This window comes from Phocoena phocoena, chromosome X (assembly GCF_963924675.1).
Source record: "Phocoena phocoena chromosome X, mPhoPho1.1, whole genome shotgun sequence".
NCBI classification, from domain to species: domain Eukaryota; kingdom Metazoa; phylum Chordata; class Mammalia; order Artiodactyla; family Phocoenidae; genus Phocoena; species Phocoena phocoena.
Genome location: NC_089240.1, coordinates 67,568,331 through 67,584,515, shown reverse-complemented (window position 1 = coordinate 67,584,515; position 16,185 = coordinate 67,568,331). Strand labels below are relative to the sequence as shown.

The 16,185-nt window shown below is 34.1% G+C and overlaps 1 protein-coding gene across 1 annotated transcript in view; it reads right to left on the bottom strand.

Moving 5' to 3' along the window:
- The window catches only part of TENT5D (terminal nucleotidyltransferase 5D), a 133,858-nt gene extending 119,255 nt beyond the window's left edge, over positions 1-14,603 (bottom strand). The window contains exon 1 of the mRNA XM_065900199.1: positions 13,442-14,603. Within this exon, the coding sequence (XP_065756271.1) occupies positions 13,442-14,603 (1,162 nt within the window). The remainder of the gene's footprint in view (positions 1-13,441) is intronic.
- Between the last annotated feature and the right edge of the window lie 1,582 nt (positions 14,604-16,185).

The following is a 16,185-nucleotide window of genomic DNA, read 5'->3' as shown; positions in this document are numbered from 1 at the left end:
TGTCTTATCCCTATCTCTGTGTGCCTAGAAAAGATGATCAGTTTCAATGAAATATTTTAATTATAACCTAAGACCATTATCATATATAGCAGTTTTCAGTCTCCCTTTGAAATTGAAGAGGTGATTTTCCTCCATGACATGTATATCAAAAGTACCTGCTACATTTTCATATCCTTGTATGTGTGGATGTGGGGGAAGGGAGTCTGTAATATAGCTAAAAGAAATGTGGAGCCCATTCACAGATATATGTATACTCTACAGGAGACCCAATTTTCTGTTTGATCACATTATTCAAATTATATTTTAATGTTGTAATTCTTTCCATGGCAACTAATTGCGATTTTAGAAATGGACATTCTGTAATAACACATGATATGAAAGATGAATATGGAAGCAGCTGGGAAGGACAACATGTAATGTGAGCAGCAATGGGAAATATACTGCTACTCATCATCTTTTTATACCTTTACAATTTTATTTTTAAATATGTGAAAATATGGTTAAAGTTTTAGGAAAAAATGAACAAGGTATACCTTTGAAGAAATCATGCAAGTAGATAATTTTAGATATTCCTACTAAGGACCAGACCTGATTTAGGTGGGTATGAGAGCAGATAGAACAATAGTGTGTCTCCACTTTGTTTTACTATTGGAAATAATGTTGGTAGAGGACAAGTACAGCAATCACCAAGTCCAATAAGAAATTTTGTAATATGTATGTACTTTAATGGCATCACTGTCAGGCATCTCAAAGTAAATGAATCTCACTTCTACCAATCTCGTTTCTATGTTTAATAATGATATAGTGTTACAGTGCTTGGTAAAATATACTATATTAATATAATGGTGGTTTTTATCACCCATGATTTAACTGGCACATTTACAAGCAAAACACTGTGGGACAAAAATAGGAATATTTTTGGCTTGCATTTGTTTTTTGCCACTGTTTGTTACCAAATTTAAAGTTGGCTATTTTTATGTGTGTATAGTATATATGCTTTCTGGTAAAGTTTGAAATAACAGAGAAGGCACAATTTATCCTTGCATATTAAAGGATTAAAAAGCTGTCTTGATTGTGTCAGTGGGTCATTTTGTTCTTTCCTTGTAATCATCTATTTTAGCTTAAGGTTTAGTCATCTGATAACTTACATTATGTAGAGAAAATATGTGATTTTTAGCATAAGGTTATTTACTGATATCTTGCTTCATATTTCACACAAGATACTTAATCCTCTAGAGATGCTAGGCTGTTGCTATAGCTGTAGAAACTTCAAGCAAACCATATCAAGTGGAATTTCATCTCTCCAATCATTTTTACCACAGTTCTTTATTCTTCTAATACATGCTGTATTCTAACCTATTTGTCACTCCAAAGAGTGATCACTAAGATCATTGTTTGGATATGTGATCAGCATACAGAGGTGAATTGAGACACTATCTAGCTCAGCTAACTCTTTGGTGCTGGTGTGTGTGTGTGTGTGTGTGTGTGTGTGTGTGTGTGTGTGTGTTTTGGGAGGAGGATTCAATGCAGTGTCATATCGTTTGACTCAATTCCTTAATACTGCCATTTTATTCACTTCACCACCAATTATGTTCTTATCCAATGTATTGTAGGTACCATCTATTTGAGAGGGAGGAGAGGATAAGTACATTTTACCAATGTAAACACAAATGAAGTTTTGGAAATGAATGAATACACACTTTTTATATAATTAAGCTATGAAAATGGGATTATCTGTCAGTCTATTATAAATTAAAGTCAATTATATAGACCATAATATACTGAAGGTCAGTCCCTTCACATTATTAATAGGAAATCTGTACAAATTCCAGGGTAAAGTTCATTTCTAAGTACTTTTTTGAACACACGGCAAAAAATTAATTTGGTGGTATATGAAATAATAGGCATTTACCTATTTTTCAGTTGGTACATCGCTGCATGTTTCACAGTGATTTTACTTCAAAAACTCATTTAATCTAATAAGCTCTACAGTGCTTTTTCAACAAATTGTACAAAAGCATGAGATGAAGCAAATGAAACAGGTATAAGAGCTACTAAGTAAATAATGAGATACAATTATCATGGTATAATTCATTTAAAAATAGTTTCTACCAAAAAACCCCTGCACTGTTCATGTAACATTAAATTTTTGTCAACAGTAAAATACATATGTACATATGTCTCAGTTAGAACTATATAATGAGCAATAACATGGCTAAAAAAAACCTAACCTGAGTTAACATTAATTGGAGTTAACATATAGTCAACATGAAAGCAAAGATGCACATTTTGACGGGTTAAGAAGTCATCTAGAGAGGAGCTTCAAGATGGTGGAAGAGTAAGATGTGGAGATCAACTTCCTCCCCACAAATACATCAGAAATACATCTACATGTGGAACAACTCCTACAGAACACCCACTGAACGCTGGCAGAAGACCTCAGACCTCCCAAAAGGCAAGAAACTCCCCACGTACCTGGGTAGGGCAAAAGAAAAAAGGAAAAAACAGAGCCAAAAGAATAGGGACAGGACCTGCACCAGTGGCAGGGAGCTGTGAAGGAGGAAAGGTTTCCACACACTAGGAAGCCCCTTCATGGGTGGAGACTGCGGGTGGTGGAGGGGGGAAGATTTGGAACCGTGGAGGAGAGCGCAGCAACAGGGGTGCAGAGGGCAAAGTGGAGGGATTCCTGCACAGAGGATCAGTGCCAACCAGCACTCACCAGCCCAAGAAGCTTGTCTGCTCACCTGCTGGGGAGGGGGCGCTGGGAGCTGAGGCTCGGGCTTTGGAGGACAGATCCCAGGGAGCGGACCGGGGTTGATGGCATAAACACAGCCTAAAGGGGTTAGTGCACCACAGCTAGCCAGAAGGGAGTCCTGGGAAAAGTCTGGAACTGGCTGAGAGGCAATAGACATTTTCTTGCCTCTTTGTTTCCTAATGCATGAGGAGAGGGGTTAAGAGTGTCACTTAGGGCTTCCATGGTGGCGCAGTGGTTGAGAGTCTGCCTGCCGATGCAGGGGACACGAGTATGTGCCCCAGTCTGGGAGGATCCCACATGCCGTGGATTAGCTGGGCCGGTGAGCCATGGCCGCTGAGACTGTGCGGCCATAGCAGTGAGAGACCTGCGTACCGAAAAAAAAATAAAAATCTTCCCACAGACAAAAGCCCAGGACAATATGGTTTCACAGGGCAATTCTATTAAATACTTAGAGAAGAGCTAACACCTATCCTTCTCAAACTCTTCCAAAATATAGCAGAGGGAGGAACACTCGCAAACTCATTCTATGAGGCCACCATCACCCTGATACCAAAACCAGACAAAGATGTCACAAAGAAAGAAAACTACAGGCCAATATCACTGATGAACATATATGCAAAAATCCTCAACAAAATAATAGCAAACAGAATCCAATAGCATATTAAAAGTATCATACACCATGAACACATCAGTTTTTTCCCAGGAATGCAAGGATTCTTCAATATAGGCAAATCAATGAATGTGATACACCATATTAATAAATTGAAGGAGAAAAACCATATGATCATCTCAATATTTGCAGAGAAAGTTTTCGACAAAATTCAACACACATTGATGATAAAAACCCTCCAGAAAGTAGGCATAGAGGGAACTTATCTCAACATAATACAGGCTATATATGACAAATGCACATCCAACATCATCCTCCATGGTGAAAAACTGAAAACATTTCCACTAAGATCAGGAAGAAGACAAGGTTCCCCACTCTCACCACTCTTATTCAATATAGGTTTGGTATTTTTAGCCACAGCCATCAAAGAAGAAAAATAAATAAAAGGAATCCAAATAAGAAAAGAACAAGTAAAGCTGTCACGGTTTTCAGATGACATGACATAATACATAGAGAATCCTAAAAATGCTACCAGAAAGCTACTACAGCTAATCAAATAATTTGGTAAAGTAGCAGGATATAAAATTAATGCACAGAAATCTCTTTCATTCCTATACACAAATGATGAAAAATCTGAAAATGAAATTACGAAAACACTCTCATTTACCATTGCAACAAAAAGAATAAAATACTTAGGAATAAATCTACCTAAGGAGACAAAAGACCGGTATGCAGAAAATTATGACACTGATGAAAGAAATTAAAGATGATACAAATACATGGAGAGATACACCATGTTCTTGGATTGGAAGAATCAACATTGTGAGCATGATTATACTACCCAAAGCAATCTACAGATTCAGTGCAATCCCTATCAAATTACCAATGGCATATTCACAGAACTAGAACAAAATTTTTCACAATTTGTATGGAAAAACAAAAGACCCTGAATAGCAAATGCAATCTTGAGAAAGAAAAACGGAGCTGGAGGAATCAGTCTCCCTGACTTCAGACTATACTACAAAGCTACAGTAATCAAGACAGTATGGCACTGGCACAAAAACAGAAATATAGATCACTGGAACAGGATAGAAAGCCCAGAGATAAACCCAGACACTTATGGTCACCTTCCCTTTGATAAAGGAGGCAGGAGTATACAATGGAGAAAAGACAGTCTCTTCAATAAGTGGTGCTGGGAAACTGGAGAGCCACATATAAGAGAATGAAATTAAAACACTCCCTAACACCATACACAAAAATAAACTCAAAATATATTACAGACGAAAATGTAAGGCCAGACACTATCAAACTCTTAGAGGAAAACATAGGCAGAACACTCTATGACATAAATCACAGCAAGATCCTTTTTGAACCACCTCCTAGAGAAATGGAAATAAAAACAAAATTTAACAAATGGGACCTAATGAAACTTAAAAACTTTTGCACAGCAAAGGAAACCATAAACAAGACGAAAAGACAACCCTCAGAATGGAAAAAATATTTGCAACGAAGCAACCTTCAAAGGATTAATCTCCAAAATATACAAGCAGCTCAATATCAAAAAAAACAAAGAACCCAATCCAAAAATGGGCAGAAGACCTAAATAGACATTTCTCCAAAGAGGATATACAGATTGCCAACAAACACATGAAAGAATGCTCAACATCATTAATCATTAGAGAAATTTAAATCAAAACTACAATGAGATATCATCTCACACCAGTCAGAATGACCATCATCAAAAAATCTACAAACATTAAGTGCTGGAGAGGGTGTGGAGAAAAGGGAACCCTCTTACACTGTTGGTGGGAACGTAAATTGATACAGTCACTATGGATAACATATGGAGGTTCCTTAAAAAATTAAAAATAAAACTACCATACGACACAGCAATCCCACTACTGGGCATATACCCTGAGAAAACCATAATTCAAAAAGAGTCATGTATCAGAATGTTCATTGCAGCTCTATTTACAATAGCCAGGACATGGAAGCAACCTAAGTGTCCATCAACAGATGAATGGATAAAGAAGATGTGGCACATATACACAATGGAATATTACTCAGCCATATAAAGAAATGAAATTGAGTTATTTGTAATGAGGTGGATGGACCTAGAGTCTGTCATACACAGTGAAGTAAATCAAAAAGAGAAAAACAAATACTGTATGCTAACACATTTACATGGAATCTAAAAAAAAAATTGTCATGAAGAACCTAGGGGCAAGACGGGAATAAAGACACAGACCTACTAGAGAATGGACTTGAGGACACGGGGAGGGCAAGGGTCAGCTCGGACAAAGTGAGAGAGTGGCATGGGCATATATACACTACCAAATGTAAAACTGATAGCTAGTGGACAGCATCCACATAACATAGGGAGGTCAGTTCTGTGCTTTGTGACCACCTAGAGCAGTGGGTTAGGGAGTGTGGGAGGGAGGGATACGCAAGAGGGAAGAGATATGGGGATATATGTATGTGTATAAGTGATTCACTTTGTTATAAAGCAGAAACGAACACACCATTGTAAAGCAATTATACTCCAATAAAGATGTCCAAAAAATGCACATTTCACTCAGTTCTGGACATTTCTGTCATCTCTTAGACACTCCATTAATAGTCTTGAAATTTTCATTTACAGAAACACAGTAAGTTCTTAAGAACACTTCAAAAATTTTGCAGTAATAGATTAAAATTTGTCATGTGAACCATAATGCTAAAAAGGTACCTAAAACTTTTGTATTAATAAGGCTATAATTATATTCACTGCTTTCCTAAAATGCTGAAATATTTAATGTTAAAATGTAGGTCTTGAAGTGGTGTAGGAAATCATATCAGTAATTTTCCTGGTTGCTGGGTAATTACATTTTGATGTTTCTATTTCATTTCCCACTCAGTGATTACAAGTCCTTTCACTGATATTTTCTGTAATGCTAAACAATTGGATTTGAATTAGCTGAAACCTGAAACACATCTTTAAGATAAATGCTTATAGATTCAATTTGTTTGCTAAGCTTTCAAAGCTTTATTTTAATTTTATTCTTTATTGGATTAATTGTTTTACATCTAGTGAAATGATATTGTAGGATTTTTTCATATCTAATAGTTATTTTTGGTCTGATCTCTATGGGATAATTGCAGTTATTGAATGACTTGGATCATTAAAATTTAGGTTCACTTTTCCTTATTCATTACTTAATGATATGTTTCTGGTCTGAATTATCTTGGTAATTACCTAAATTTTTTGTTTTGTAGGTTGAGACACTCATTAAACATCCAGAAGAATGTTAAAGCTTTCTTCTTGCTCATGCTTTTCCAACTAGAAGAAAGTTACTAATACCGATTTCACTCAGTCTAAACAGGGACTACGTGAGATGAAACAATTAGTCACAACTGTTCAAAGGGAACTTTATTTTTCAATTAAATCTAGTAGCAGTGTGTGGGTTAATGTAGATTTATGTATTAAAGTACATATATGGGATTTGTTTTAAAATGGCAGAATATATTTATTTAAAGAGCAAGTAAGAGTTTGCTATATTTTAGCATGTCATTTGTAAACTGGGAACTTAAAGACAAATTGGAAAAGATAGTCATAAGACAATACTATCAAATCATAATGGATTGAAACCTGGGAAATGAAGATAATCCAACAGGTTATTTCCAATATTTATTGGAAAATGCTTAAGATTTTTGAGTGAAATACATAAAATATACTAAAATTTTTCAATAAATGTGATACTGCATTGTAATTAATGAAGGTGAATCATCTTAATAGTTTTATATTTTAACATGGCATTAATTCTGTAGGAATTTAAAAATTTTGTAAGTTTGTATACTTTTAAATATAATTTTATGCATGAAATCTAAATTGATACGGGGTTTTGATTTTAAAACAGTTTAATTGGTTTGACTTAAAATTTTTACATGTACTAATTAAAATGCAACTTCTCATCTAACTTAAAAATATTCCCAAGAATTATACAAGAGCACATAACAATGTTTAAAATAATGTTGACTATTTCTTACTAAAAATGTTAATTTATAATTTATTCCAGTCTGAACTCTGAATGATACAGTAAGTCATGTAAGTGATTTCTTCACATTTAGTTGCTTAGAATTCCAGGGTTCTTAAACAACGGAAAAGTGTGTGTTTATCTCTAGAATCATGGCCTTTGAATCAAAGTGTTGTTAGTACATCCTAGTTAAGAGACATCTTGAAAAATCAGAGATCCTAAAATTGGATTCTCCACAAAGCACATATGAAAACTTTATTCTCTAAAATGGGAACATCTACCATCACAATCCTACCTGAGTCAATAATTCTGATATTTCCAGGCTCTCCTCTCACTAAGAAGTAAACTTGGAACAGTGTCTCTTGGTAATATAAACAGTAATAAATTGCCCCTGGACTTCATTTTTTTGCATCTTATCACTGTGAGCACAGAAAGATGTCATTTTTGTAAATGAGGAGAAGGTAGAAGAAAAACTGCAGGAATTAAAAACTTGTCAGGAAATGTGCCCCCTTTTGTAAACTGTCAGGAATACAATTTGTACATCTCTTATTCAGAGGTACACTCCTTGACTAAGTAAACAGTTACTGAATTTCATATGAGTCTATTGCAGCATATTAAATATAGTTCTCTGCATTTCTAAAGCACATAACCTCCCTGCCATGGTTTCTATTTCAGTATATATATTATTTACCTAGAAGATGGTGCCTTTTATTTTAAAAATGTATTTAGGTGCTTTTAAAAGAAGATTTTTCACCTTAAAAACTGTTAATTTACATTTTTTACCTACTGACACTATCTGAAAGAATTTTACCTGATAAGAAATCTGGAGGAATTGCAATGAGACAATAGTTATTTGGCGTTCACTGCCTGAGCAACCATTGCTTTTTGGAGGCATTTAATCTTAAGTGTCCCAAAGCTACCCTAGAAAACTTACAAAACAGTAAAGAAAATAATTTTTGTAAAAATCATTTTGTTCAAGGAGGTCACTTGTAAGGCTTAAAGAACATTATTTTCAATCCTCTTTATTCAAATATCCACTAATATATGTTTGGGTTGACTATTCAATTTTATTGGGGAAAGGTGAACATTTGTAAAAAAATTTTAAGCAGAAATTTGAAACCTCAATTGTTAATACAGGTTTTTATTTTAAAGAAACATTTTAGAAATCACTACTACAAATGCATGGAATTCCCTTTTTAACTCTAGTTTTACAAGCTGAAGATATCACAATATCATTTTTTCATTTGGGATTGAAGCCACATTCTATATAGAAAAGTGTTTGTTTTAAATGTTGTACTATGATAAAAGTAAAATTGCTGAATAAGATAGTAGTCTGAACCTCATACCACGCTCTACTGTCATTTTCATGGTGACCAAATCTCCCCTACTGATTCTCCAGGGCTGCACCAGTGCTGAAACAGGATTCAATCTTAGGCTTCTGGGTTCTCTAGTTGAGCCAAAGGACCAAGTGTGACTTGGTCATACTTTATTTATAAGGAAAATGGACTACTTATTAGAATTTTAAATAATGGTTCAAATACTATCACCAGTCTAGAATGTATAAAATGTAAATTTTCATAAATCATCATGAAACTACTTGAGTTGGATTTAACAGGGTTAGTCAATCCATCACTTTTAACTAGGAGTCATGAGAGAGAATTTTCCAAGAGGGCCCTCTCAAGATATTTCTCTCTTGGGAAAGCCGCTTATGCATTTATAGGGGTTAACATCTTGGCCATAAAGTACTGAGAGGTATATCAATATAGTATTATTTTTCTAGAATAGGGAGTTTGATTTGTTTTTATTTTGAAGGGTCATAAAAAGCACATGTATTGGGTTGGCCAAAAAGTACGTTCGGGTCATTCCATAAGATGGTACCAAAAACTCGAACGAACTTTTTGGCCAACCCAATACAACAAAGTCATTTAAATTTTCTGTTGCTCTTTCAAGGGCTAAATCTAAACAAAAAACGTTTCTGTTGCTGTTTCAAACACTAATACAATCTATGTAGACACAACAACTGTGTGAAAAATAACCTTACAGTTCCCCATATTAAAGCAAAGCAAAACAAAAAGTACAATGAGTTGAGCTTAAAGATCGCCTGTTACATGTTAAATTGGTTTCCAGACAGCATATATTCAAAATAGTATATTTTGCTCAAACTCAAAAAATTCAAGGAAAACTCTTTCCTTAAGAAAGTACTTAAGAGCTGATGTTCCAACAAATTAGCTGCCTCCAATTACACGTGCTGAAAATATGTTCATAAATGAAGCAGTGGATTAGCAATACAATTTCCTATACTTATTACATAAATTTTATCATTATAATATATAAAATAGAACCACTAAAATAATAGCAGAACTGAAAACAAAACATTAATGTATTTCTTTTATAATGGTAAAGCAAATGAATCCCAAAGCAGGTTAAAATGTCGGGTTTTATGCCTTGCCGAAATGGACTTCATAAGGATGTTTACCAGGGCTTCCCTGGTGGCGCAGTGGTTGAGAGTCCGCCTGCCGATGCAGGGGACACGGGTTCGTGACCCGGTCCGGGAAGATCCCACATGCCGCGGAGCAGCTGGGCCCGTGAGCCATGGCCACTGAGCCTGCGCGTCTGGAGCCTGTGCTCCGCAACAGGAGAGGTCACAACAGTGAGAGGCTCGCGTACCACAAAAAAAAAAAAAAAAAAAGAATGTTTACCAAACTGTAGTCCCACATATCTCCCAATCCTGTTGCAATGTTAATTTACAGAGTTACTTATTTTAAAAAAATCTTCTGTAAATGGAACTGCTATATTCATATATTGATATAATTTTGAAAAGCATTACAATCTTTAAACTTCAAAAATTTTCTCAATTATACACTTTAATTTATATTTTTAAAATTGGGTGAATATTTTCAGATAATAGATCCATCGAATGAAAGGAGTTTTAATCAGATCTCAGGCATTTTGCATATTGATATCTTTATCAATGTCTAAAACAAAAAGGTGGCTAAAGGCAAATTTTAAAATCACTTCAATTTGGAGGTATTTTAATAGAGCCTTTCTGAGATAATACAAAAAATGGAATTTGGGTCCAGGAGCTTTCCCACTTTTTAAAAAGATATTCATAACTTTTCTAGCTCTGATATTTTGTCTTTAATTTAGCTGGGCTCTCATTTAAAACAATACTTAATCCTTCTCTTCAGTTTTCTTTGACTAAACTGGACATCAGTCACTATTAGAATAACTCTGAATTTAAAAGTTACAAATACTCTAGTAGTAAAACTTTGATAATAACATGTGAATATTTGTGAAATGCAAGAATATTTTAGTTTTTAAAAATATGTACCGATAACTGACACCAAATATGTCCCACTGATATGAATGCTAGAAGTATATCAAAAGGTTTTTCTTGTTTTGGTTTTGGTTAGGTTTCTGGAGGGAAAAAAACAACAACAAAACAAAACTCCTGAGCCAAGACTCGGTCTTGAATTGTATAAAATAAAATAAGAAAAGACAGCATCATTTCTCTCTTGTAATGGGATGACATGCTATAGAGTTATATTTTTAACTAACTTCTATTAGCTCCTTTAGGACAAGAGGCTAGCACTCATTTCCTTATTTTAAAAATTCCATTTATTATCCTAATGAACAGAATGAGATAGTAGTGCTTCTCAACCCAACTAGCCTAATCTTGGAGATATATTCATACACTATAGAAGATAAATATTTTTCTGCTTGAGTTGGGAGCAAAGAGGACAGCCTAGCTTGATGATGGTATCAACAGAAAGAAAGCCATGATAGATAAAGCTATAGCTTTCTCTTTAGTGATACCATTCCCTTCAACAAGTTTGGATTCTCTCTCTTGAGAAAAATCTGAACTTTTAAAATGCCAATTCTGAGCTTCTTTGCTATAATGGAAACACATGATTGACATGGTAGGAGGAAGCATATAGCTTTCAGGCCATTTTCCCAACAGGAGAATACCATAGGGGATTTGCTTTTTAGGGAAGGAGTTCAAATTCTCAAAAGGACCAAAGGAAACTAAGGGAGCACATGGATGATAAGATGTTTCCAAATAGCTTCAAAATTCTGCTGTTCAGCATAAAATGCTACTCTGGAAAATACTGAACCTTTACCCCTGACTCATCACTATCATAGTTCTTTTATTCTTAAATACTTTTCCTATATTTTTTGTAAATTTGTTGGTACTGTTAATATAGCATAAAATCCTTCAGTTTTATGTAGAAGCACTCTCATTGATATGGGGATATATGTATATGTATAACTGATTCACTTTGTTATAAAGCAGAAACTAACACACCATTGTAAAGCAATTATACTCCAATAAAGCTGTTAAAAAAAAGACACACTCTCATTAACTGAAAACTAAACAGTATACTTAGGGCAGAAAGATCAATCATTTTTAGCCCATACATTATACTGATAGATGACTGAATTTTCTCTTTAAAATAGCATTTTAAAATTCTTTATTTGTCCCAAGCAAGGAAGTGAATCCATACAATGTTTTAAAGCTTCACGGTTATGAGATATATATATATATCTATATCTATCTATCTATATATATATATATATTCATATACTGATGGTCAGTGGCACTGTGGTATAAAACATTTCATAAATATTGGTTATTTGAAAATGCCATCTTTGGTGTACTTCTTTTGTCCAATACTGTAATATAGAGAAGACAGATTAAGCACAGTCTATAAGTGACAAATTCTCAGAGTATGCCTGTTGGATCATGTTGTGATGGAAAACCTTGTGACGGTCAATGAAAACTGAGATGGAAACTCATAAAAAATTAGAAGCAAGCAAAAATAGTGAAGTTATCTGATGGTCTTATCTATATTCATTCAGGAAAGCTCCTCCCCTTCTGTCATCCCAGGTAATCTTGGTCATGGATTATTTTCTTCATTACAGGAAGAAAATACAGTTTTAATCCCACTGGAAGATTTGCTAGCTGCTATCTGATGTTGTGAGTAGATATTCAGATACATGATGAACATATACAATTGTTGAATAAATTACAGCATTATGCAAAATCTCACATGATGAGGCACTTGAGTGTCGTGTTAGAAACTGATCTTTGGAAAGGCAAGATGGAAAAAAGCCTCATTTAGTAATGATGAAAATATTTTCACTTACTAACATTGAACGTCTCCACATATTAAGATGTTGGTCAAGTCGGTCATAAAAATGGTAAATGCAATAGCTAAAAACCTATGCCTGCTTTTTGCTGTTTGACATGTAGAGTTTCTTTTTAACAGATGATGATAGAAAACTTTCACATTCAGAGTTGGTCATTTTCATTCTTTTCAACTTGTTTGGGGGAAAATGAAGAAATCTGTATAGTGGTCACAGTATTGGCTGTCCAGCTGGACGGTACTATTCTTCAGATCCACAAGTCAACTTATTTGATAGTTGATAAATTACTAATGGCCAATGTTTTCCAGAATCATTTTTTCAGTGTTCCTTCAAACTATAGTAGGATTTTGTATCTAACCCAATTCAATTGAGAAACAAAATATATGCTTACAAAGTCCAGGGTTTTAATATCTTCTGAATCTGTTGTCTTTGAAATTAGGCATTTTTGTTAGGCATTGAAAATTCACTGATGGTAATATTCACTAGCAAAAAATTAAGTAAAGGTAACAAAGGAATTGACTGAATACAAAAATGTTTGCACTGGTCTTTACTGTACATCTGGATTTTAAAATATGAGTCTGTTCTTTTGTATTTTAATCAAAGTTGCAGGCATCTCTAATGTATTTGTCATAGAAAATTTGAAAGTCATAAGTAGTCAGTCAGACTTAAAAATCATTTTAAGTGGTTCACAACATTTGAAAGTTGTTATAGCTAATTGATGACATTTGAAAATCATTTAAAGAGGTCATTTCACAGATGATATTGTATTTATTGTGATGGTTTAAGCTATAATTGATGAAAAATTGTTGATAACTGCATAAAAATAGAGCTTAAATTTTATGGAATTTGGAAAATTGCTTTTAAGAGGTGTTTAATTAAAGCAAAGTTTCTACTGTGTTTTTTTAAAAGCCATACCATTTGGCACATGAAAGTGTAGTGGGTGGTATGGCTGAAACAATGTAGGTGGTAGTACAGATGTTACATAATACGTAGGGGACCCTCCCCAAGCAGCAAGGTATGGAGCAGGCAGATAAAAGCAAGTTACCTTTCCTGTATTAGGTAGGATATTCTGTTCTCCAAGTACTTTTAAAGCCATAAGGGTGATCATATTGAGGGTCTGTCTTCTTTTATGACCCATGGGGAGAACAGTGCTTTTATTCACAACTCCATGCAAGGTCATGAGGTAGTCATACTTTCTCTTTTCTTCACCTATGAAATGGTTGTAGAGGTATGATTCAATCTTCTTTCGCTGTTCTTCTATATCAGGAAAATCAATGAAGAATCTAGAACACATATAACGTTCTAGGGTTTTGATTTCTGCTTCACAAACTGGCTTAAAGTTATGAACCAGCAAGTTACTGTATTTCAGAAGACCACCACCTCTAATTTCTTCAGGTTTTCTGGTAGATATAAGCTTGTGCTGCAAGTGTGTCATTGCTTCTTGGAAGTCTCCATACATGCTTTCAGCTACCACAACAGGACATAATTCTTTGGTTAGTGTACCACTTTTGTCACTGTAGAAATCTAACATGGGATCCAAGATAATTTGAAAGGAATCTACACTAAATTCAAATTGTCGTCTGAGTGAATTCACAAATTTTAGCTCTACATTCTTCCCAGTGTTATTAGAAAGAGAGATAAGACTCCAACGATCATGCTTATTGCAAACTTTGACCATTTTCTGCACGTAAGCCTCTTTCATAGTCTTTAGGGTGATCTTTTCCTTTTTAACACCTTTTGGTAAAAAGTCGAGTAGGCAACCTAGAACTACATCCTTAACAAGCTGAAATTCCTGATCACTTGGTAGTTCAATACCTAAAATAACATCCAGATCCTTATAGCTCATGCCATTGTAGCTTGCAAGTATGTAACTTGCTGTGGAACCATTCAATCGGGTATCTTTAACAATAATTCCTTGCTCTATCAGTTGATCTTTCACAACATGAATGATATCTTTCGGTTTCACCTCCAATGTGGGGAAATTCCCCCTTCCATGAATTGGAATTACTTCATCTAACACTTGATGCAGTGTTATAATTTGATCCCAAGTGAGATTGCTGAATCTGATTTCAGACATTATGAAGTCAGTAGGTCAACTAGAAAGTAAGCAAAATATTGAGAAGAAATTTAGCATCTTGATATCAGTGTTATAGCTAAAGCATATGAAAAGTAAAAAATAGACTTACCTTCAACATAAATCAAATATAAAAGCACAAAAATAAAAGCACTATGATTATATCAAATTTGTTAGATTGGTTGGTGCATGTAAACAGACATTCTCAGGGATTTGTTAGAGTTGGAATTATTTTTGATGTGAAACGGTGGCTTTCCTCAATCTTTCCTCATGTAAATACTGTAACAAGTATATTTGTTTGGTGGTATAAATTTTGTTCATGAGATAATCAGAGCACATAATTGAGGTTAACTGTCATGAATTTAAAGTGAGATCAGATAGCATGTCTGTGTGTGGTAGACCCAATTGACTGAACAGCATAATGTTTAAAAGCAATATATAGCATCTTTAATCCAAAAGCATCAGAGCATTCTATTATTAAATTTTATATATATTACTGCTCTTGTTTTAAAGAATGTTACTGAAGTCCATTATTAGATTATTAATTCCTTGAATTGCTTGAGGATAAGGAGAGTACCTAATGCAACACCTCCTCTATGTTCCTGGTAGCCCTTAAAGAAATGTTGGTTAAAGGAAATAATGAATGTCATTTTAAAATAGAAAACAAATAGTATTACTAAATTTGTCTCCAAAATGGGCAAGGATATACAAAAGCATAAGATTCCTAATTTAAAAAGATGTTTTCTGCAGATGTGTAATATGACATGCTCAGAAAATTTTACAGTTGGGGGAATATTAGGAAGCTAAAATTATAGACACTATAAATATAATTAAATATAATTATACTATTATATAATTAGGGACAATTACAGTTATTACATGGACCTTCAAATACTCTTAAGCTATTTAAGCAATAAATCTAGTAAGTAAAGTTCATTATGGATGTAGCTTTGGGTTTAGGCACTCTTTCCTGAATTCCAGAAATAAAAATTATACAAAGCTTATGACAGATTTGTATAGATAGTATTCATATTTTGCTTATCTAGAGAGCCATTAGAACAGAATATAAATATTTAGAATTTGGTGTTGTATATTTCTATATTTCCCCAGTAGAACTAGAGCAAAGAGAATCATCTTATTTCACAACTGTAAAACCAACTTTGACAACCCAAGAATTTTGCAAAAGGCCAATTAAGCAATGGCAGATCTGTCAGTGAGAAGGCTAAACCTGTTTTGTTTCTCTATATGAAATCCCCATGTATATGAATTAGGGTATTTATTTTTATTATGTGATGAAATGGCCCATATAATGTGCTGTGTGTTTCATTTTAAGCCACATTAATTGCCAATGTTCACACAGTTTTATCAGCTATGTCAATATCCAAATCAATCCTTAAAGATGAATGAACTGAACTGACTACACATCAGGTTGTTGGATTTTGGTCATTCATCTGTCAAGTGAAATGATCTTTATAGTGTCTTTAGGACAATGGAAAGAACAAAATGCTACATGAAGGATAGAATATGCAATAAGAACTGGCATGCTTATTTTCTAATTAATTTTCCTGGAATTATCACTGAAGTA